General features: G+C 39.2%; 1 protein-coding gene across 1 annotated transcript in view; it reads left to right on the top strand.

Annotated features, from left to right (window-relative positions):
* The first annotated feature begins 10000 nt into the window (after nucleotides 1-10000).
* Nucleotides 10001-23451, top strand: part of LOC147314971 (FRAS1-related extracellular matrix protein 2-like) — a 50366-nt gene continuing 36915 nt past the window's right edge. Inside the window, exons 1-2 of the mRNA XM_086262090.1 lie at nucleotides 10001-15158; nucleotides 16259-16348. Of these exons, the coding sequence (XP_086118216.1) occupies nucleotides 10148-15158; nucleotides 16259-16348 (5101 nt within the window). The 5' untranslated portion in view covers nucleotides 10001-10147. The remainder of the gene's footprint in view (nucleotides 15159-16258; nucleotides 16349-23451) is intronic.

Below are 23451 nucleotides of genomic sequence, written 5' to 3' on the forward strand. Positions count from 1 at the left end.
GGGATCCCTGTGACACACAAACCCCTCCACCATGATAAGGTAGCGATTCAAGGAGGGGATGGATGGAGCATTGTCCTGCATGAAAATCATGTTTTTCTTGAAGGATGCAGACTTCTTCCTGTACCACTGCTTGAAGAAGGTGTCTTCCAGAAACTGGCAGTAGGACTGGGAGTTGAGCTTGACTCCATCCTCAACCCGAAAAGGCCCCACAAGCTCATCTTTGATGATACCAGCCCAAACCAGTACTCCACCTCCACCTTGCTGGCGTCTGAGTCGGACTGGAGCTCTCTGCCCTTTACCAATCCAGCCACGGGCCCATCCATCTGGCCCGTCAAGACTCACTCTCATTTCATCAGTCCATAAAACCTTAGAAAAACCAGTCTATGCTAGACGTAATAGGACTCAAACCTTCCAAACTCAGTCCACACATTATTTTCCCAGAGGTTTTGGCAATCGTTAAGATGTTTTTTGCCAAATGTGAGATTAGCCTTTGTGTTCTTTTTGGTCAGCAGTTGTTTTTGCCCTGGAACTCTCCCGTGAATCTCATTTTTCTCCAGGTTTTTTTTCTTACTGTTGAATCATGAACATTGACTTTAACTGAGGCAAGTGGGTTCTTGTGATTTCCTACTCATATTTCCTACTCCTACTTCATGGATGGGTTGTCAGTGTTCTTTTGAAGTAATTCTGGTAGGCCAGCCATTCCTGGGAAGGTTCACCACCGTTCCAAGTCTTGTAGATAAGGGGGGTAACCATGTTTTGCTGGAGTCCCAAAGTCTTAGAAATGGCTTTGTCACATTTGCTATACTGAAAAATGTCCCTTACTTTGTTTCTCAGCTGTGTCTTTCGATTGTGGCGTAATGTGCTGCTTTTTGAGCTCTTTCATCCTGCTTCACTTCAGAGGGGTTCTATTTAAGTGATTTCTTGATTCAACAAGTCTGGCAGTAATCAGTGCTGGGTGTGGCTTGTGAGATTGAATTCAGCTTTCCAAGTTGTTAATCAAATCATCATTTAACAAAGGCAGCAATCACCTTTTTACAAAGAGCCAGACAGGTTTAGATAGCTTCTCCCCCCCTTAATAAATGACATAATTATTTAAAAACAGCATTTTGTATTTACTTGGTTGGCTTAATCTAATATCAAAATTTGTTTGATGAACAAATTGCAAAAAAACAACTAAGAAATCAGAAGCTAAGAAATGCATTTTCAAGGCACCATATTTGCCAAATAAGTACATTGTCACCGTGTTCCCCTAATATTTCTGCTCGCTAAGTGCATTGGCTTCTCTGGTGGAGAGGTCTGATCTCCACCAGATCTGGGATTACTACAGTAATTTCTTTCATTTTCTGTATATCAGCCTGTCCTGTCCAATCCTGCTTTAAGCTGGGAGCTTTTCAAAAAGCTTGATAAAGTCACAGACCTGGACACCTGGTTTTGAGGGCAAGCTCATAATCAGAGACGTTTAAGAGACATGAGCCCAATACCATATTCAAAGAAAAAACTATCAACATCATAAAAATGTAAAGCTTGGTATTGGAAACTATTATCCCAATTTCTTTTATCACTAACGCTAAACAAAACGGAAGCCTATGAATGTTCTTCTTGGCAGTGTTTGCAAGCACATAAGTGAAATGGGCCCACATCTTTTTAGATTTATTTTAGGACATTTTGCTTTTATTTGATAGTCAAACATGAGTAGACAGGAAAAGGGGGCGAGAGAACAGAGGAAGATATGCAGCAGGTCACAGACTCAAACCTGGGCTGCACTTAGGCATATAGGCGCCTGCTCACCTGGTGCCCAGATGTACATTCTTTTAAATTTATAAGCCACACCCTTTAATTATGTGGGATTTTACTGGATAGAAATTGTGATTTAGAGTTAAACAACCCTCACCAAGTCACTTAATGCATTTGCCACTAGAGGGCAGAGGGATGTTGCCTTCTCTTAAGAAATCCTAATGACCTCTTAAATAATGTTTTTCTTTCTTTCTTTCTTTCTTTCTTTCTTTCTTTCTTTCTTTCTTTCTTTCTTTCTTTCTTTCTTTCTTTTTTTTACGCCACCAGGCTACCAGGCTACTACAGTTTTTTATTTTTATTCATATGTATATACAGTGTCCAACAAATGTATTAGACCACTTGTCATTAAAACAAGAAAACACAAATATTTTAGAAATCTGCCAAATGTATTTGACTAATTTATTTGTTCAGGAATGCAAGTAAATAAGTTTCACTTGGTAGTTTTTACAAAATCTTAATTTGCTTTACTGTTTTGTATTTGTTTTTGTAAAGCAGTGAATTTGAAAGTTCATTGAAATTCATTGAAAATATCATTAGCAAGCTCTTTAATCATTTTGATGAAAGTGCTAGTGGATACTGATGGATTAAGCATAACAGAAATATAAAAAATGATTTTGGTAATTACTAAAATTGCAATTTAGGGTAAATCTGATGTAAGCCTTTCACTGACTTGTGGTCAAATTGTTAAGCACTGAATTTACTTACAAGATCATTTTAAGACAGTTTCCAACCAGTGAATTACAGAAAGGCTTCCTTAAGACTTCCTTAACTTAAGGAACTTCCTTAAGAGGAGAACGTTCAATGAGAGTTAGAAATTCTAGGTCAAACGTTTGTTAATGATGTTTGTTGTTCCTCTCAGACTCCTGCGACCCAGTTCGGCTTGTTGATTACTATTTTCACTTTTCTCAAGTATGCAATGACTCTTATTTTCTGTGCCAGCACTTGGGATTTATGTGTTTAATCTGCACATAATTAATAACAAGAACTGCCGTGCACTTACAAAAAAAGGTCTCAGTAGTAAACTTTTGATCAGGTTTCTGGTGCACCAGCCATCAGCAGATATTTCTAAAGTTATGAGATTGTATTAAGTATGTCAGGAATATTGATACACACATTGCTGTATCACTGTGAAATTGTACCACTATGATAAATTGTGCTTTCATCATTCAAGACAAATGTATTAACAATATATCAATAGATTTTTTGTATCTGTTTTAAGGGTTACAGTTGTTGATTTTGTTGTTGGTTGCTTTAATGAGAAAGCTACTGTATGACCAGGTTTTGACCCTGCTTCTATTTAGTCATTACTTGATAAACTGACTGAACTTTGCCTGGTACAGAAGACCAGACATATATAAGCCCTCCTTCTACCTCACATTAGTCAGTCACTATTTGGTGGACGTTTCCTCAGTCTGTTTAAAAGTCATGACTGAATTAAATAAGAACAAAAATAAATGATTAAATAAAAGAAAAACTGAAATAAACAAAGTATACACCGTTTCCCATTATTGTGCGTTATATATGCTCACTTTTAACAGGACCTCAGGGCATTTGCTGTGCCTGTGGGTGTAGAACTCATTTGGCATTGCAGTCCAGCTTCTGTCAATTAGATGTGGTATGTATTGGCCAGGTTCTGACCCTGCTTCTAAAATTGAACACTGATGCAATAGTCAAGCTAGCAATAGAAGTTCAAAGTCATTTGTTGAGATCTTGAACTAATTAAGCCCGGCAGTCTTTCAGTAGTGAGAAAACACAACTATGGAAAATAGCGTGACTGACAAGCTGAACCAAAACGAACACGTCTGAAAATTTCATTGTAGCACGGTTCCCATCTAATTATTGAAAGATCCATGCATGTACGTTTTCACTGTATGCACGTGGATGAAATTGTGCTGTAAAACATAGTAAGTTGTAATTGCCTTGTTCAGCTTAATTTTAATTCATCAAGACTTAAAAATAAACTACATTTTTGTATCAGTTCTGCACTAGAATAAGACTTTTTTGTCTGTGTTTCTTAACACTGTATCATGCTGTCACACAATAATATATTTCTGATGCAATACTGTACGCTTTACTGTATAATGTGATGTTGCCATCTTCTGGTAGTGGCAGTGAAGTAAATAGACATGTATTCACGCATATATATATATTCAACTTTGTAATAATTTATATTTTGTAAGCTAATTTTGCATGTTCAAATAATTTAAGGAAATATAAGAAACAGTTCTGCTTTCTCTCATTCTACATATGTGGTTTTGTCTCCTAGCAAGCTGCAGGGACTTGTTATCTCTGTTTGCTACCTGTGGAGAAGTGATGATGCGTGTAGGTTAAAGGTTCTGTTTATTTCTGTCTACAGGAGTATTAACAAGCTCAATGAGATCAGCGGTGCCCCATAACCTGAAAAAAATGAAGAATTTGTCAGTTTGTGTGCTGCTGCTTATAAGAGCTGTCAGCAGGGAACATACAGGTACGCATGAGGAGGTATGCATGAGTATGTGTGTTTGTGTGCTGTGCCGGCGGTCAGGGGGTTAAAAATCCCCCTTGAGTCTTCACATCTACCAGAAAGCATGAAAAGCACCTTGTTACAGCAGTTAACTTTAACAGATGACAGCTGGCTTTGGCAACTAGGGGCTAATGGAAAGATTAAGTCAATTACAGCTTGGCAGGGGGACTTAGAAATATTTGAGACATTCCCCAGCATATTGGAACAATAGGCATCTACATATGTGCTCTCACTCTAAGGCAGTAAATGTCATTATGTCAGAGTAAATAAAACAAAAATGTGCTTAGTTCGGTTTCTAAAATAGATTAATCTGGATCATATCACAACAATCACAACATTGGAATGCAGACAGAGTTAAATTGTTATTATCTCCACATGTGCTGTGTATGCAGCTTTTTCACGAGCATCTAGTGATTGCTCTCTGTTTCGTCCTGATGGTATCGCCGATTTAGTCCCCAGCTTAGATCAAACAGAGACGAGAGGGAAAACACATTTAGCTCATCATAAAGTGGAAACTGAAAAGTTTAACAACCTTAAAAGACTGCCTAAAATGAAGTGTTTGGTCCACTTTAAAAAAGATCTGGCACTTAAAAAAATAAAATAAAATCAGTGCAGAAGATCATGAACTAAAATTTGTAATTTCCCACACCGATTACTCTGCTCAACTTTTTCCGCTCATGACAAAATGATGTGCAGAAGTCACGCAGTGACTCTCACCAGCTGAAATCTCATTTCTCTTTCTTCTTGTGCAGCATAAACGAGTTCAGCCCACACGGTGGGCATAAATGTTAAGTGCCTCGTAGCTTGAAAACTCATCAAGAGTAGGAAGGCCTGTGGGGTATCCGGCAGCAATCCGATTAACTGATGTAACCTTTGACCTGTAGGCGACCACATCTCTACAGGAAGCCCATAATTTTGAGTTTTAATAACACATAAAAGACTGCACACAGTTTTCAGTTACAGATGAATGGGTAAATGTGCTTGTGTCCTTAACTGGCACTATATCGAGCCAAGCCATAATGAAGGCAGTTTTGACAGTAACCTGGTGCCCCTCAATTGCTTTAGCATTGTTGCACTGTGGAGGATTTGTAACACAGAGTTACACATCACACTTGATTAAAATCTCATTATAAAATGGTTACTTACAAGAGGGCAACTACATCAAACAATTAGCAGCACATAGAGGAAATGGTTTTATTGTAGATTGGAGACTTGTGAACTCAGATCAGACATTTTATTATTAATCCAAGCTCTGTTTCTTTTACTCTGTTGGTTCACATGTTCCAGACCAGACGTTTTCCACTGGGCCACATGCCATCAGACTTTTCCATAGGCCAAGGATTCCCCACACCACACTGCATACATATTGTCATTTACACTTATCCTAACATGACCACTAACAATACTATATCCGTTTTTTTTCGTGATTCATCTGATTGTTTTATTCATTCCTTTTCCCATTTCTTATTTTTCTCATGCATATATTTTTCAGCCACTATCCCTTATTCCTTATTCCAGGTTCTTTGCATGATTTTTTGCACATTTTTTGACATATTACTGGTTAATGAACCAACTGCATTGCTGAACTAGATTTTTTTTCCTGCCCCATAGACAAACCTGGTTATGATCATTAATAAAAAGTACAATTTTTCTTTCTTGATTTGCCTCATTTGCAAACATCTTCAACTTAAATTTCAACTTTTATGCAATTTTTTTCTGAAGTCACCTGAAATACCATGTTTCATTAAAAATCAATATCCACGAATAGCTATAATTTTAAAAAAGACAAAATATAAACACTGCTATTGACTAAAAGAAAATTTAAAGTCTGTTTTTTCATTACACAATTAATAAATGATGATCTCATTCATAATTCTTTAATTTTCTGAATTGTTTTATTGCTCAACAAACTTCATTCTGAAATCGGTGGAGAATGACGTTCTTCTACAAATACATCAGTCACACTGGCACCACTTTTCCACCCATGTATCCAACCTGCTAAGGCTAAAATGCTATAGTCTGCAGTTTTCCTGATTTAAGTGGAAGTCAACATAATGTGGCCAACCTATATTTTATACACACGAAGGTAGCTCCACATGCACATAAAATTATGTCTCAGTTCATAAAATTGGTTCTATCTGTTGATTATCCCTGGATTTTTGCAAAGTACTTTGCATTGTAGCTATTTATTTAAAAGAATGCCATAAATATACTTGACTTGTTTTGCAAGCAGTATGTGTGCTAGGGCCATATTTTATAGTCTTAATTCATGGGTTCACAGACACCTGGGGATTTGGGAGTGCAAATAAAGAATATGATTACACTTCACTAGATCAGCTGCCTTTTTGTTCTTTAGTATCCCAAGAGTAAAATAAATGAGAGAAGATGGATTTGGCTGCTGGTAGGCTGTGCATCGTGCTTTTGTGGGTTATACTATTTACTTTTATAGGGAAGGGCAGAGAAGCTGGCATCTTTTCAGCTTAGAGGTTCAACTCAGTGTTACAGAGAAATGATGAGCTAAAATAGCCCTAATGAGATCACTGAGTCCAGGGTTGCATTGTCTCTAGGGAATGACCACCAGCAAAAATAGTCCTGATAAGTCAAGGCAATTGTTGGAACAGAGTCACTTATGAACTCTGAAGCAAACACAGTAGTGCCAAAAGAGACGTTTATCAAGAGCACAAGGGAGAAAGGGAAGCGGCTTAATTAATTTCGATTTAATTAATGCATTGTGTGGTCTATTAATTACAATATTGCTTTTTTAACAGTTGCATTCCACCCACATTTAAAGGGTATAAATCTCAAATGATGTTAATGCCAGACATAGTGGTTAATGTTAATAATGACAGAATACACACATAACAAAACAATGTGAAGAGTCTGTTTGGCTCCAGATTTGAGCTCAGGCTGAAGGCACAGATGGTCCATCCTGCAGCGCCTCATTATCCAAGTATCAGGTTGACTTGATGTCACTTCTCAGAGCTCAAGGCACCTTACATGATGTATATCTCTGTGAAAATGGTTAAAATAACAGTGTTGTTTCTGACAGGAGGGAATACAAGTCTTCCAGTATTTAGCCTGTTGGGAGGGCATCCAGCTGAGAGGAAACTGGAAGCTAGGTTTTCAGTAAACAACAAGCAAAAACATGGCATTTTTGGATATATGATCCACCTAGTGTAAATATATGTATCTTTTTGTTCTACATAGACACTGTCTTTGGACGGCTGGTAAAAGTGTAGTTAGCTGTCACCAAAGTTGTCTCGAAACAAAGTAAACCAAGGTTTGAGTGTTAACAGCGACAAACAAAGAGTAGTCGAACTCCCGAACAAAGAGCCTGGAAACTTTTGTTGTCAGCTGTCAGCAGCGTGAAAACTTGAGCAACCTGAAATCAGCTCCTACTTCGATAAACACAAGTGGTATGTGAAATTGAGCCGAAGTGCAATTTTTAAACCTCAGTCCCGGGCCAATGGTTACTACCCAGCAATAAATCCTCTGCACATCAGGAGCATGATTACAGTCTTCAGTTGCTGCATGGACTGACAGTTCTATCTACTAAGAATGATTGGTCATTTTCAATAAATTTGATATAAATGTGATATGACAGAATATCATCAAACTTCCCCAAAATAAGCCTGAAGGTTTGGATATGATCCAATACCTTCTCTGCCATTGCTGCTGTCAGAAAGTCCTATTCATCTTCTTTTTCATTTTCTCTTGTAACTGGGAGCTGTCAAGGACTGGGAGCTTTGCCTTGCAGTTTGCTGGGCTAGATTTATAATTGGACCCTGTCAACAGTGTCCAGTGTAACTCAAGTGCAACGTTTGTTATGGCAGCTACTGTGTACTGATTTCAACACATGCCAGCTGCAAGATGGTTTGTGTGTCATTAATGCATAACTATTGGTAAGTGCAGACACAATGTGTGCGTCCACAAGCTTGTGGATGGAATGAAAAATCATCTAAAGGGGATCAAAAGAGAGGGAACGCAAATGAAGTCAGATTTTTCCAGGCACTGTAAAGCTCTAGAGTTGCTGCCTATTTACAGGGAATCTTAGGTATCTGTATACATACTATATACACAGATGAGCAGCTATTCCTGCAGGTGGGCTCAATGAATACCACGGCTGTGTTGTAGAAATCTGTCTTGCTGACATTTTAATTGATTGATTGATTGATTGATTGATTGATTGGTAATTTATTTCAACATGTGAACAATATACAAGTACATTTAGAAAAGAAATGAGAGAAAAAAAATATACTATACAAATTACATACAAAAAAACATTCTGATTAATTTACATGTTGAAAGGGAGTGGGAAGAAGTATACACTTATTTAATCCCACCCCTGTCCCATAAATTATCAGTGAATATTTAGTCAGCTTCCTTACTGATATAATTTGTAATAAAAATAGTGAACAGATTTCTGATATACTATATACTATAATATCACATCATGAATTTTTTGTTTGTTTGTTTTTAAATAGAGACATTCACTTAATTTAAATATTTTCCTTTTCTTTTCTTTATAGATCGAGAAGATCATATTTTTATAACTCTTTTTTGAATGTGAGAACAGTAAAATACCACACGTGTTCAAGATTTTTCTTTTTTTTTCTTTTCCATACACTCCCCTTTGGACGTATGTCTGATTCTACCAGACAAATTTCTTAATCTACCAGATTTGTAATTCTTATCTGACTGTGCAGCAGTGCTCATGGCACCAAAATCAACCCTACTTGGAATAAAATTCAGTCATTCTGTCCTGCCCTGCTGTGTAGTGCAGTATCTTTGTGGGTGTTCTTTTCATCAACACTGGTTCTCCAGGTAAGTGGTACAGAGAGAGGTTCATGACTGGGCTTGTCAGCTTGTCAGAGGAAAGTGCTCTGCTGGGGAAAGCACCTGACATCTGGAGGACCTCTGCGATTAGATTGCCCTAGCAAGAAGCAGGACAATGTTCCCACATGATTTGGATAAATAGAACTTTTGATCCCATTAGGAGTGGATTGTGAGCAGGGTTAAAAAAAAAAAAAAGAGTTGAGGACTGCCTTCAAGGCATAATTTGAATCTCTAGTGACAAAAACAGTGACTTCTTAAATAAAACAGAAAACATTAAGACAGTTAATCCTGCAAATTGCAAATTGCACGAGATATTAATATAATCATAGACCAAATTTTCCGAAATGGATTAAAAACAAACAAACACAGTGAGTATTAAAAAATGTGAGTTTGGAGGGTAATGAAGACGTGCAGAGCATATTCACTCCAGCGCAACCCAGGAGAGGGAGACAAAGCTCTTCTGCACTCACATTGATACAGCTGGACTTCTCATTCCCTTATTAATGTGGATATTTTGGAGTAATTCAACTATATTTGAATGTATATTTAATAAAGACCGCTAGTCTGCTTTTGGCGTGTTTAAACGAAGTAACTTGCTCACATATCTTATTGCAAGTTCTGCTGGGGACATACGCAAAGTCACGTCTAATACATAAATAGCACCACATTCTTTTACTAAATGAAACTGAGCGTTTATCCGACGCGACATTCTTTTTCCACCCAGAATGACACAAACCACGTCCATTTAAAACCTGGCTAACGCGTTCCGGAGGAGAGATATCGACCAATTGGCTGAGTGGAGGGCGTGGCTCTCCTTACTCCAGCTAGGCAGGAGTATGAAGTTTGGACTATCAGTGCACAGCTACTGTGAGAGAATGGTGCACCTCAGTGCTCACAGGTGCGTGATATTATCCAACTCCGAATTTGTACTCTTGCAACTTTAACCGAGGTACGCGGTTTACAAGGTTGCATGCACAAAGTTGAAGGTGTTTCCTCTGCAGTTCCACTCTACAAATGGCTTGGATTATTCACCCGCATCTGCACGGGACTGGCGTCGCTCTGATTCTGCTCGCAGTGATTCTGACAGGTGATGTGGTTGCACAGGTTTTTGACAGCTATGGATTATCATACGCTTTGAGGGCTGAGCTGTCAGAAGACACGATATTGGTTGCCAATAATGGGATACGCGTGCCTTTCGGGAGATCAGTCTTCATTGATCCCATCAACGATTTGGTTATCCAAGTTCAGCCCGGTGATAGATGCAGCATAACAGTCCTAGACAACGATCCTTTGTCTCAAAGGCCTGGACACCTGTCTCCGAAAAAGTTTCCGTGTGAATTTGGTCCCAATGACGTGAAGTATTCTCACTTTGGCTCTCGGAGTCCCCCGAAGGATAGAGTGAGGTTACAACTCAGGTACGACACGCAAACGGATACAATTATAATACCTTTTATGATGGAGGTGGAGGTTATTTTTACACAGCTGGAGGTGCTGACGAAAAACATGCCGCTCACTGTTGAAAAACTGCTCGGCACAAGTAATCCCATCGATAAGAAAATTTTAGAATTCACCTATGATAGAAGTGCGCATCAGTGCAAAATAGCTTCCCTCTCCAGTGGCAATGTGCTGCCCAGGTATGGAAAACTTGTGGATGAAGAGAGCCTCGGAACAATGGTGGACTGTGATGAGTTTATTAAAATGAACACCCGTTATCAGCACACTTTCGCTTTGAAGTCACCTAACAGAGATTACATTCCGATGGTTGTGGAATTACATGATAAAGAAGGCAATTTGCTCAAGCAGGAATTTTTCCAGATTCTGGTCAGAATCAAAGAGGGTGAAGACAACATACCTCCTAAACCCAGCTTTGTTGCCATGATGATGATGGAAGTAGATCAGTTTGTAATGACAGCAATAACCACGGATATGCTGGCTGCAGAGGATGTCGAGTCTAATCCTGATGAATTAATCTTCAATATTACATCTCCCCTGTCCTTTGAGGAAGGCTACATAGTAAGCACTGATGATAGGAATTTGCCAATAACCTCATTTTACCAAGGAGACCTCAAAGAGCTGAAAATTGCCTACAAGCCCCCTGCTGTGGATTCGGACACTGAGAGGATTTTCCAGATTGAGTTTGAGGTTGTGGATGGAGAGGGAGCTGTGTCAGATCCTTTTGCTTTCATGATTGTTGTAAAGCCTATGAACACGCTGGCCCCTGTGGTTACTAGGAATACTGGACAATTGCTGTATGAGGGTCAGTCCAGGCCTCTGTCCAGTTCACAGAATCTGGAAATCAGTGATGAGGATAATTTAGAGAAAGTGAAAATGACTGTTATTGATGGCCTGAGGCATGGTGAATTGACTGTTCTTGGCTCCAGGAGGAAATTTTTCACCCCAGCTGACCTTGATGCTGGTGTAGTAATTTATCAACATGATGGCAGTGACACGTACAGTGATAATATTGTTTTCAGAATGACAGATGGCACAAATGAGGTGGAGTTTCTGTTTCCTATTACTGTTGTGCCGACAGATGACGAGCCTCCCATTATAAATGCCAACACTGGTTTGGTTTTATTCAAAAACCAAATGATGCCTATCACCTCGCTTATGCTCAGTGCAGCAGACATCGACTCAGAAGATTCCACAATTAAATTCACAATCGAGCCTCCTTTTTCCACACTGGGACAGGTGATGCTGCGTCAGTCTGAGGCCCCAGAAGACCCATCAACCTGGAAGTTTAATACAGAGGACGAAATGTATGAGAAAGTAGTGACTGAATGGCTGCAGCAGGATATTACTGATGGTAAACTGTTTTACAAGCACATTGGACCTCACAGTACCAGCACAGTCATGGATCAGTTTGTGTTTACGGTTCAAGATGACAATGACCCACCAAATCAATCAGGTCAAAGCTCATTTGACATCAAAATTCTCCCTGTTGACGACCTTCCACCTGAACTGTACCCTGGGGCGACGCTGCAAATGACTGTGCATGAGTATCAGCTTACTTACTTCCGAAAGAAATTCCTCCGTTACACTGACCTCGATTCAGACGATCGTGATCTCAAATATACAATCGTGCAGCCACCGACAGACACAGATGAGAACAGCCCTGTTGTACTCGGAGCTTTGGTATTGACTGAAAATCCAAACACCGAAGTCACAACTTTCACTCAGGCTCAAATCAATCACCACAAAATAGCTTACAAACCACCTGATCTTGAGCTTGGAATTACCACTCATGTTTTGCAGTTTAGATACACTGTTGAGGATGTTTCTGGGAATACTGTAGAAGGGGTTTTCACTATATTTTTAAAGCCTGTGGACAACAAGCCGCCTCAAATAAAGAACTCTGGATTTACTGTGCTTGAGCGTGGCAGACATATCCTTACGAGTGCTGAGCTGGACACCTCTGACACAGACACGGAAAAGAAAAAGATAACCTTCACCTTAACTCAGCCACCACTGCATGGTCAGGTCCAGTTTACATTCATTGATATGACCAAAGGAAATGCTTTCAGTCTAGAGGATATTGCAAATGGCCTAATTTCATACATTCATAATGGAGATGAATCAACAGTAGATTCCATACAAATAGATGTCAGCGATGGGGTGCACATAGTCCCAATTACTATAAAGATCAATGTGAAGCCAATTGATGATGAGGCTCCAACTATAAGTCTTCCTGCTGGCACAATTGGCTCCTACATAGATGTACTGGAAAATGGAGCAACAGAAATCACAAGTAATGTCATTCAAGGAAGAGATGAGGACACAGATGACCTCAGATTAACCTTCATAGTTGAAGACCCGCCGTCATTGGGTGAAATCCTGGTTAGAGGTGTTTCATCGGGCACATTCACCCAAGCTGATATTATTAATGGCTTTGTGGTCTATGCTCACACAAGTGGGGAGATAGGCTCAAGCACAAAGGAGGACTTTTTCAATCTCACTTTGACAGACATGTCTGATGAGTGGACTGTCGGAGGAAATAAGATCACAGGTGTCAGAGTGCATGTCACCATTCTTCCTCTGGACAGCCAGGCTCCAGAGGTCTTTGTGGGGCCGCAGTTCACTGTTGTTGAGGGAGAGAAGCATGCCATTCAGATTCTCCACATAAGCGCAGATGATGTCGACACCCCCAGCGATGACCTTCTATGTACAATCATCGTACAGCCGACTTCAGGGTATGTGGAAAATATTTCCCCAGCCCCAGGCTCAGAGAAATCCAGGTCTGGAACAGCTATTAGTGCTTTCACCATCAAGGACATCAAACAGAATCACATTTATTATGTTCAAAGCATTCACAAAGGAGTCGAGCCAGTAGAAGACAGGTTTACATTCAGATGCTCTGATGGCATCAATTTCTCTGAAAGGCACTTTTTCCCCATCTCCATAATCCCCTCTAATGATGAAAAGCCAGAGATTTACATGAGAGAGTTTGTGGTTATGGAGGGCATGAACATAGTTATTGACACTCCCATTCTGAATGGTGCTGATGCTGATCTCCCCTCTGATCAGCTGACATTCATCATCACCAAACCCCCCAAGCATGGATTTATTCTCAATCAGCTCACTACTGGCACCGTCCCTGTGTCTAACTTTACCTTGGATCAGATCAGGGAGGCCTCCAGCTACGTGTATGAGCATGATGACTCAGAGACCACAGAGGACAGCTTTGATATTGTTCTTACAGATGGAAAGTTCAGTGTGGAGAAAACAGTCATTGTTATGATTATCCCTGTGGACGACGAAACCCCAAGGATGGCAATCAATGATGGCCTTGAAATAGAGATAGGTGATGTGAAAGTCATTAACAGCGATGTTTTAAAAGCTACTGATCTGGACTCTGAGGATAGCACGCTAACATATATAATTCGATACGGACCCAGTCAAGGGTATTTGCAAAGAGCGATGCCTTCAGGGACGTTGCAAAATATCACAGTTGGAATGAATATTACACAAAGCGAGGTGGATCAGGGTCTGATTGTGTACATCCACAATGGACAAGAGGGAATTCGAGACCTCATCAAGTTTGATGTGACTGATGGCATCAACCCTTTGATTGACAGATACTTCTATGTTACAATCGGCAGCATAGACATGGTTTTCCCTGATGTGGTCAGTAAAGGTGTATCTCTTAAAGAGGGTGGCAGGGTTACTTTGACAACAGACCTCCTCAGTACCAGTGACCTCAACAGCCCAGATGAACACTTAGTTTTCACAATCACCCGGGCACCAGTCAGAGGACACCTGGAGTGCACAGACACACCTGGGATGCCCATCTCATCCTTTACACAGCTCCAGCTGGCTGGCAACAAAATCTACTACATTCACACATCGGATGACGAAGTGAAAATGGATAGCTTTGAATTTGAAGTGACTGATGGCTATAATCCCGTGTTCCGCACTTTCCGCATCTCCATCGCTGATGTGGATAATAAAAAGCCTGTACTGACGGTACACAGTCTGGCAGTGACTGAGGGAGAAAACAAACTCATCACACCTTTTGAGCTAACAGTTGAAGACAGGGACACCGTTGACCGTCTCTTGAAATTCACAGTCACTCAGATTCCAGTTCATGGTCGCCTGCTCTTTAACAACACCCGGCCTGTCACCTCATTCACAAAGCAGGACTTGAATGAGAACTTGATCAGCTACAGGCACGATGGCACAGAGAGTACAGAGGACAGTTTCTCCTTCACTGTCACCGATGGCACTCACACAGACTTCTATGTCTTTCCCGATACTGTATTTGAGACCCGAAAACCTCAAATGATGAAGATTACCATCCTCTCCGTGGATAATGGTGTACCACAGGTTCTGGTTAATAAAGGTGCTCCAACACTGCGGGTTTTGGAGACAGGCCACTTAGGCTTTGTGATCACTAGTAAGACCCTGAAAGCAGAGGACAGAGACAGCATTCAGGACTCTGTGACCTTTAGGATTACTGTAGCCCCAAAACATGGCTACCTTATCAACCACGCCAGAGGAAATGCAACTATCAACAGCTTCACGCAAGGTAAGAAGGCTGCTCTTTAAAACTTTTCAGTCCTGTGACATTCTGATGGATTTGCAATCTCCTGCAGTAAAACTCACGTAGAAGACTTTTCAAAATATTCGGAGCAGTCTGATGTGAATTTAATCTTACCCTGCTTTTACTTAGACTTTTAAATGGCCTTACTCCAATGGTCTTAAAAATCATAAACTTTTTGTTTTCACTCTAGAGAGCGCCTGTTTACAGAAAGAAGTATGCTAGTGCCTCAGGCTGACTAGTTCGCTCTGGAGGAGAGCATTTTTCAAACAGTGCCTAAAACATTTCACTTTGGAGGAAACTTAGGGTGGTTTGTGCTTTACCAGAGGAATATAACAGTAGACAAGAGAATTACAGACGTGATGATAAATAATGTGAAGATGCAAACATGTCAGAGGGAGAGAGATGCGGTATTCTAGCTCCCAGCAAATCACTGGCTTTGTAAATAACATGGTGCAGTACAGAAGTTACATTTCAAACAGACCAGAGGGGTGTCTTGGTAATGGTAAATATCAGGATAGCAGCCACAGTCAATATCCACGTATTCCCTGCTTTTATTTACTAAGTCACTGTGAGATGCTTTCCCCTAGAGGCCTGTTCAATATTTCAAGAGTTCTCACAAGAGTAAACAGACAGTAAATAAAGACACTATCTCCTGGGCATTTGAAAGTTTAGGCTACACATTTGTATGCATCTGTCCCTTTGAAGGGAGATATTCTGACATAAAATATTGAACGCAGCAAGTGGAAACTTTGCAGTTTTTAGTGCTATAAGGAAGCTTGTCTAGCACCACGCTATCAAGATGGCAAGCAGACAGACTGCTGTGATGGCATCCCACGAGTCAAGCTGGTCTTAATGTCCGGCATCATTCAAGAGTCTTATTTGTTTACAGCCCTTTCAGGCAGTTCTTTTTGCTCGGATTCCCCTGGTGCTGTCAGCGTGCACATTTAGGCACACAGGCACAAAGACACTGACAAGTAGATAGGAACAAACTGAACATATTTTGTTAGTTGTTTTTGCCAAATAGCTGATGCAAAATTTTGTGAGCAGGATTTTTCTTGTACTTATGTAAATGTGCTCTTTTTCAGCTGAAATTGACGACATGAGCATATGCTATATTCTGAGGGATGGGGACAACGCGACAAACGACATCTTTCATTTCTCCATTGAGGACAGCGGTAAGTTCCTCAATTTAAACATCCACTCTTGGAGTTATATTGAGTGATAGCCGTTAAATTTGAAATGAGTCTGTGACACGCTCACTTTTGAGGATGTTACAGTGAATTTGTCACGCTGTTGCTGTTTAATAAATTCAGATTTCTCTAAGAAGGGTAAGGCTTGAATCCACTCAACAATGTGCCTAATTAGGCAGAATTACAACTCAAAAGGCATCTGCAAAGATTGCAGAGATTTCCATTATTTCAGCTTAAGTAAGTGAGATAACAGGCATCCAGTGAAATAGAAGGAAAGATGTACTGTTTCTGAGTAGCTTTTGTTTATGCTCTGGTGAATTTCATTCCACCAGCATTTCGGAGAAAAAAGGAATATTAGATCTTTTACGCCTATTAAAATTTTATTCAAATATTTATTAGTATATTCATTAGTTTGTCCTACTGCAAATGATGCCATAGGTAGGTCAGTCTTTTAGCACCTAATGTAGTCGCTCATTATTTTTTAGAAAGTAATGATTGATTTAGCCAGTTACTAATTAGTAGAGCTGCAGATATGTAATCAGACGCAGGCTCTGTGAATGGTTTGAGGCAATCATGCCGGTGTTGCCGATTAGCAGAAGCAGTGTGCCTGACAGTGTGTCCTTTCTGCTATCCTTCAGCTGTGATGAGTGAGCACAAAGGACGGCTCTAATAGGGGCCCTCTTTTCCCACAAGCACCTCGGCGAGCTCCCATTCTCATTTCTCATTTTCCGTGCCTTCGGTTTGATATTTGACAGGTTAAAATCAATCTCAACAGGTGGATGGGGCGCTAATAAGAGATGACTCAAATGCAGGAGCTGGTACTGAATATCAGCAGTTGAGCCCATGCAGATTTTTTTGTTGCTGAGTGAGGGCTCAGTCCCTTATTATTGTCTCACTTGGGCTTTCTTTTTTTGTTTTGTTTTAATGGATCTCTGTGGGCCTCTCTTCCTCTTTGTCACTTTCTTTCTCTGTGTACCTTGCTTGATGCTTGATGACACACATATCCCCACACTGGTAGTTTATCTTCCAGACTGGCAATTAGATTCACTCCTTTCAGCGCTCACTGCGAGACTTCAAAACAGCTTTTGTCTTATTCCGTCCTCAATCATAGTTATGTCCTCAAACAAAACAAAGCATAAAATGGCAACTATCAGATACAGTGCACCTCTCTAAAATGTCATTCTTTGATATGAAAATTGTACTTTATAGTGGCACCTAAAGAGCTTAACAAATTGATGAATGATCTCATTGGATGGCTGATCCATAAGGACTCACCACGTACTGCAGTGCAGTTTTTGAGGCAATCAGTGAAGATTTTTTTTTTTAATAAGATTTAAGCTGGGCTGGTGGCTGCCCTAAATCCCTAGACAGAGCCTGCAGCTCTTTGAACAGCCGTGTTGTGGAGGAGCTGAATGCCGTACACTGGCACACAGCTGCACTATGTCATGTTCAGCAGTGGAAAACATTCTCTTTCTCGCTTCAAGTTCATTGGGAAATTTACCAAATGCACTTGGCAATGCTATGAGTGTGAAAAGTTGCTTTTCATGTTGCAGCTGTTCAGTGAGATTCCACGGGTTTATGCCAATAGTTGTGACGAACTGTGAATGTAGTCACATTTTCGAGTATGCGCCTGCTGCTGACTTCTGATTACCATAATTTGTGTGCTTAAGCGTGCTGGTCATTGTTTAAACAGCACATGTGCAAAGCTATTGGATTTATTTATTTACTGTTTTTCCCTCTTCCAGGTGAGGTCATGTATTGGGTTTTAGTACACCACACAAAGGCCTATAGGATTTCTTCTGGTTCCATTGTCAGTCCAAACATAAAGTGACTGTCTGCACTTATTACAGGGCAGTACGCTAATTTACTCCTGGCATGTATTCTCACAAAGGAGGATGAATGGAAAGTGCAAAGCCATTCATTGTGCTCCATCTAAATACTTATGGCAGTCTCACTTCTAACCACAAGCTTGCTTTAATTGTAGAAGCTGACATCATAGTTTTCCTAATAGATGGGTTGTCTTGTTAACCAGGGTACAGTGTTGGATTTTAATCTGAGCTGCCAGAGCGTCAGTTCCTCTTTGCAAGAATGTATTTTCTGACTTCTACATGTTTCTAATTGTAAATGGTGAGTTCAGAGCCCAAATGTGAAACTGTGCTAGACCTGACTCGCTCTCATCCATTGTGTAGCACAGTTGTATTAGAGTATCGACTAAAGTAATGACCTGTGCTTTAAGCAGGCAGATATTTTGTTTACCTTGATTAATTATGTTTGTGCAATTTAGGCGGTTTCACTTGATTAACTCGGCCACATAAAGAGAGGAGATGGACTTTTTACTACAAGTAAAAACAACTGGGCCACATCCCAAAGTGCTTAGCATTTTTAATTAGTGAATAGAGTTTCTTACAAAGTACAACTTTTAATCCTGTTAGTGTATAAAAAACAGAATAATATTGAATTTACTTCCAAATTATGCTGCATTTTATGTGCAGTGGTCTACAAATGATTTGTGCATTTTTTTTTAATCTGATTTATTTTCCTCTTGAATTTCTTTAGCATCTTAAAGTTGATACTGCTGGCTTTTAAAGCTGCATTTATTGATTGATTGATTGGTAATTTATTTCAACATGTGAACAATATACAAGTACATTTAGAAAAGAAATGAGAGAAAAAAAATATACTATACAAATTACATACAAAAAAACATTCTGATTAATTTACATGTTGAAAGGGAGTGGGAAGAAGTATACACTTATTTAATCCCACCCCTGTCCCATAAATTATCAGTGAATATTTAGTCAGCTTCCTTACTGATATAATTTGTAATAAAAATAGTGAACAGATTTCTGATATACTATATACTATAATATCACATCATGAATTTTTTGTTTGTTTGTTTTTAAATAGAGACATTCACTTAATTTAAATATTTTCCTTTTCTTTATAGATCGAGAAGATCATATTTTTATAACTCTTTTTGAACAGTTTTATGTTTGGACATTGCTTTAATTCCATATTCAGTTTGTTCCATAGTTTCACTCCTTGAACAGAAACACAAAAGCCTTTTCTTGTAGTACGTACCTTCATTGTTTTGAAGTTACAAAAACCCCTTAAATTATAACTTCCTTCTTTCAAAAAAAACATACTCTGAATATTACCTGGCAGTTCTTTATTTTTTGCTTTGAATAGAATTTGTGCTGTTTGGAATTTCACTATATCGTCAATTTTCAATATTTCAGACTGCAAAAATAGTGAGTTTGTATGTTCCCTATAACCTGCATTGTGGATGATTCGAATTGCTTTCTTTTGAAGAGTAAAAAGTGAATGTAATGTGGTTTTATAGTTATTGCCCCAGACCTCTGTACAATAGCTTAAGTATGGTGAAACCAGTGAACAGTAGAGAATATGAAGTGATGTTCTGTCGAATACCTGTTTTGCCTTGCTTAGTGTTGCAATGCTTCGTGATACTTTGGAATGAATATATCTTACGTGAGCTCTCCAGTTAAGTTTTTCATCTATTATTAACCCCAGAAATTTATTTTCACTGACTCTTTCAATATCAACACCATTTATTTGAATCTTTGCATTAGTATTTAAACTACTATTTCCAAATAACATAAGTTTAGATTTATTCAAATTTAATGATAATTTGTTTTTATCAAGCCAGAACTTCACTTTACTTATTTCATTAGTCATATCCTCCAATAAATTCTGCAGATCATCACCAGAGCAAAAAATGTTTGTATCGTCAGCAAAGAGAGCCACTTTTAATACTTTGGACACTTTACAGATGTCGTTAATGTACAAGTTGAAGAATTTTGGACCCAAAACTGACCCTTGGGGTACACCACAAGCAATGTCCATACATAAGGAGCAACCACCATTTATTTTCACAAACTGCTTTCTGTCACTTAAATAACTCCGGACCCAATCTAAAACTACCCCTCTGACACCATAACGTTCCAGTTTTCTTATTAATATATCATGATCTATAGTGTCAAATGCCTTTGTCAAGTCTATGAATAACCCAGCCACATATTGCTTTTTGTCTATGGAATTTGTGATGTATTCTATTGAATCTAATAGTGCCGATGATGTTGATCTGCTTGATCGGAATCCGTACTGACTCTCAGTGAGTAGTTTATGTTTATCTATAAATTTTTCCAGTCTGTTTTTAAACAGTTTTTCAAGAACTTTTGAGAATTGAGGTAGTAAAGAGACAGGCCTGTAGTTTGTGAAATGGTGTTTGTTTCCAGATTTGTATAGAGGTATAACTTTTGCTATTTTCATTCTGTCTGGAAATCGACCAGTTTGAAATGATAAATTACAGATGTATGTAAATGGTTTTATAATAGCCTCAATGACTCTTTTAACCACTATCATATTTAAGGTGTTTTTGCCAAAAAGGAGACCACAGGATGAATGTTACCAGTGATGCTTGTGTATAATTTTTTGTCATCCTTGTCAGAGCTTTAAATTAATCATTCCAAATGACTAAATTCACACATTTTAACTTGTAGAGATGTCTGCTGTTTTGAAGAAACTGTTGCCCAAATGGAATGTCGATTTTTTCGGAGGGGGGGTTGTATCTGTGTGCCTGTATGTGTGCTGCCCTTGTTATTCTAACTCAGTTAATTGTTGTGTTTTGATGGACTCCAGCTCTCCCCTTGTCTCCTAGGGATTCAGTTGCATTCAGGTGAGCTTACCTGAGCACACACGAGCCCTCGCATTCCCAGGCAGTTGTTTATGGAGCTGATTCCCTGTCTGCTTCCAGCCAGTCAGTCAACCTCACAAATGTTCTTAATGACAGACACAATGTAGTACTCTTTGTTTTTTATTCCAGGCGCTCAGTGCATTTTTATTTTTTATTTTTATTTAAGTGAGCTACAAAAAGGCAGCAAAAGATCATTAATAGTTTGGGAAAAGAAACGTATTTTTAAGGTCAAACTCTGCAGGCATGCACAAAATGTCCATGTTTTCCTCATTTGACTAATGAGACTCGTTCGCTGTAAGAAGCATAGAGTATGTAAGTCAATAATTTCTAGTGAAATGGGTCAGCAGTGAAAAGAAAAATAGAATCACTTTCTGTCTGGAACACATTTTCTCACATGGAAAGAGACAATAGGGTGCATGTCTGCAGAGCCCACCTCTACAAGCGTGTTTTGTTTGTTATTTCTTCTTCGTGTAACAAGATAAGTTCAGGTCACCGTGCATACCTCGACCTAATAAATCCTCCAAACCATTTTTCACCTGCAGTAACATCTGATATGTATGTTGTCAACATAACTTCCATGTTATCGGTGTGTAATCTCTTGTGACAATGGGTGCATACTCCATCTTCTTTGTCTCCCCTCCTAATTCCAGGCTTGGGGGGGGGGATTATCTTACTCCCCATTGCGTGCTAGAGTACAACAAAAGTAAGTGTAGAACATGCACTCACATGCAGTTGTGAGGTTAGTATAGCTATATGCTATAATATCCCCATCACCGCACAGGAGATGACTCTGCAGTTTTGCAGCGTTTCTAGCCTGCTATTAATGAAACTGTCTCTTCTATACTTTCTTGTGGGGTATAACATTCCTCTGTCCTTGGGACCACTGGTATGAATCATATTCATAAAGTATGCTTTAAGCTTCAGCAAATTACATAGCTGGTCTCGTTGTAGTGATAGTTTAAAGGGGTTTCAGGGTGTTCGGTTTTCTTCACAGTCCAGCTGTGCTGCAGACAATAAAATAGGTGAAGTCGTTTTATTGTTATGGAAAAAGCATTTACTGATAAAACATCTGGGCTTTGATTACAGAGCTGTTCCTGAGGCACAGCTGCTGCACTTTGGGGCTGAAAAACTGAATTACAGAATGGATTTAGACTAATCATTTTAGTTGGAGAGTGATTTGCGTCCCTTATGTCGTCAGCAGCTAACTTTGTGTTATAATTTTCTCACTAGTCTGCATTGCAGTTATATTTGCAATGTTTACCACCCAGCAGCAGCCTTCTCTATTCAGCACAGCATAACGAGGTGTATGTGCAAGTTTGCTTTCCTTTAATGTGTGTATGAAGCGTAGAGACGACTTAAATGAAAGCATATCCGCAAAGAGCTGCTGCGACTAACCAAACAGATGAAAAACCTGTGCTCATCTGTGAGGGGATCAAACATTCGCTGTTATCTAGCAGTCTTGAGCCAGCGAAATACTTTAAAAAAAAAAGATTAAAATGCTTTTATTGATGATGAAAAGATGATAGTAGAATTCTCCGAGGCAGGAACGCCTAAATATGTTTCAAGAGGTTTCATTGTTCTGAAATGATTTAGGCACTGAATAAGCCAATGAATTCTCTTTTTTTTTTTTTGTTCAGATTTCTTTGCCCAAGTCTGTTGGATCACTTTCAGGCCGTCTGTTAGTGCTGTGCCTCCTTTTTTTTATTGCTGTTCATTTTGCTCCTGAGTGCAGATTACAGCTCCGTATTTACAATCTATATTTAGTCCAAAAGGCATATTCTGCTGCCTCAAATGCATCAGAAAAAGAGAACACCAAATCCATTAATGATAGATAATGATTTGGAGCAGCCATGACAATGTCACATTTATTTTTCATTGTGGTGTTTGTGCTGATTACAGCAAAGAATGTGGGTGATTTGTTGCTTAAACATCTAGGGAACTTACTGATTTATTCTGATCTGCTTTAATTTTCCCATTAGAAAACAGAAGGGAAACCCTGTTTGATGATTTTGCTCTCTCTGACTTTATGTGCTGCCAAAGTGTATGTTGCCAAGGTTAACAAAGCAAAGGCAAATTCCCAAAAGTATAGAAACCTCAGGCCCAGGCTTGTTCTCCGAATGATGATGTGTGTCGTCATTGCTGCCTTAGGTTATCAGTCTAGCAGAACTGAGATTCCTCTGGTGAAAATCCCCATTATGTGGAAAAAAAGGGTTAAAGTTTGTGTCATCGGGTTTTAGGACGGCCCCAGACAAATTGAGTCATACTTAAAATAAATATAACAGGGGCAGAACAAAAAGGAAATAAACTTTAGGTCAAATTAAACTATTCAGGAATTTATTTTGCGTTATTATGTCACAATATAAAATATCACTTT

The sequence above is a fragment of the Aulonocara sp. 'chitande type north' Nkhata Bay genome, linkage group LG14 (assembly GCF_057382095.1).
Source record: "Aulonocara sp. 'chitande type north' Nkhata Bay isolate Kocher_YH1m ecotype deep benthic linkage group LG14, A_spYH_male_GT1.1, whole genome shotgun sequence".
In the NCBI taxonomy this organism is placed as follows: domain Eukaryota; kingdom Metazoa; phylum Chordata; class Actinopteri; order Cichliformes; family Cichlidae; genus Aulonocara; species Aulonocara sp. 'chitande type north' Nkhata Bay.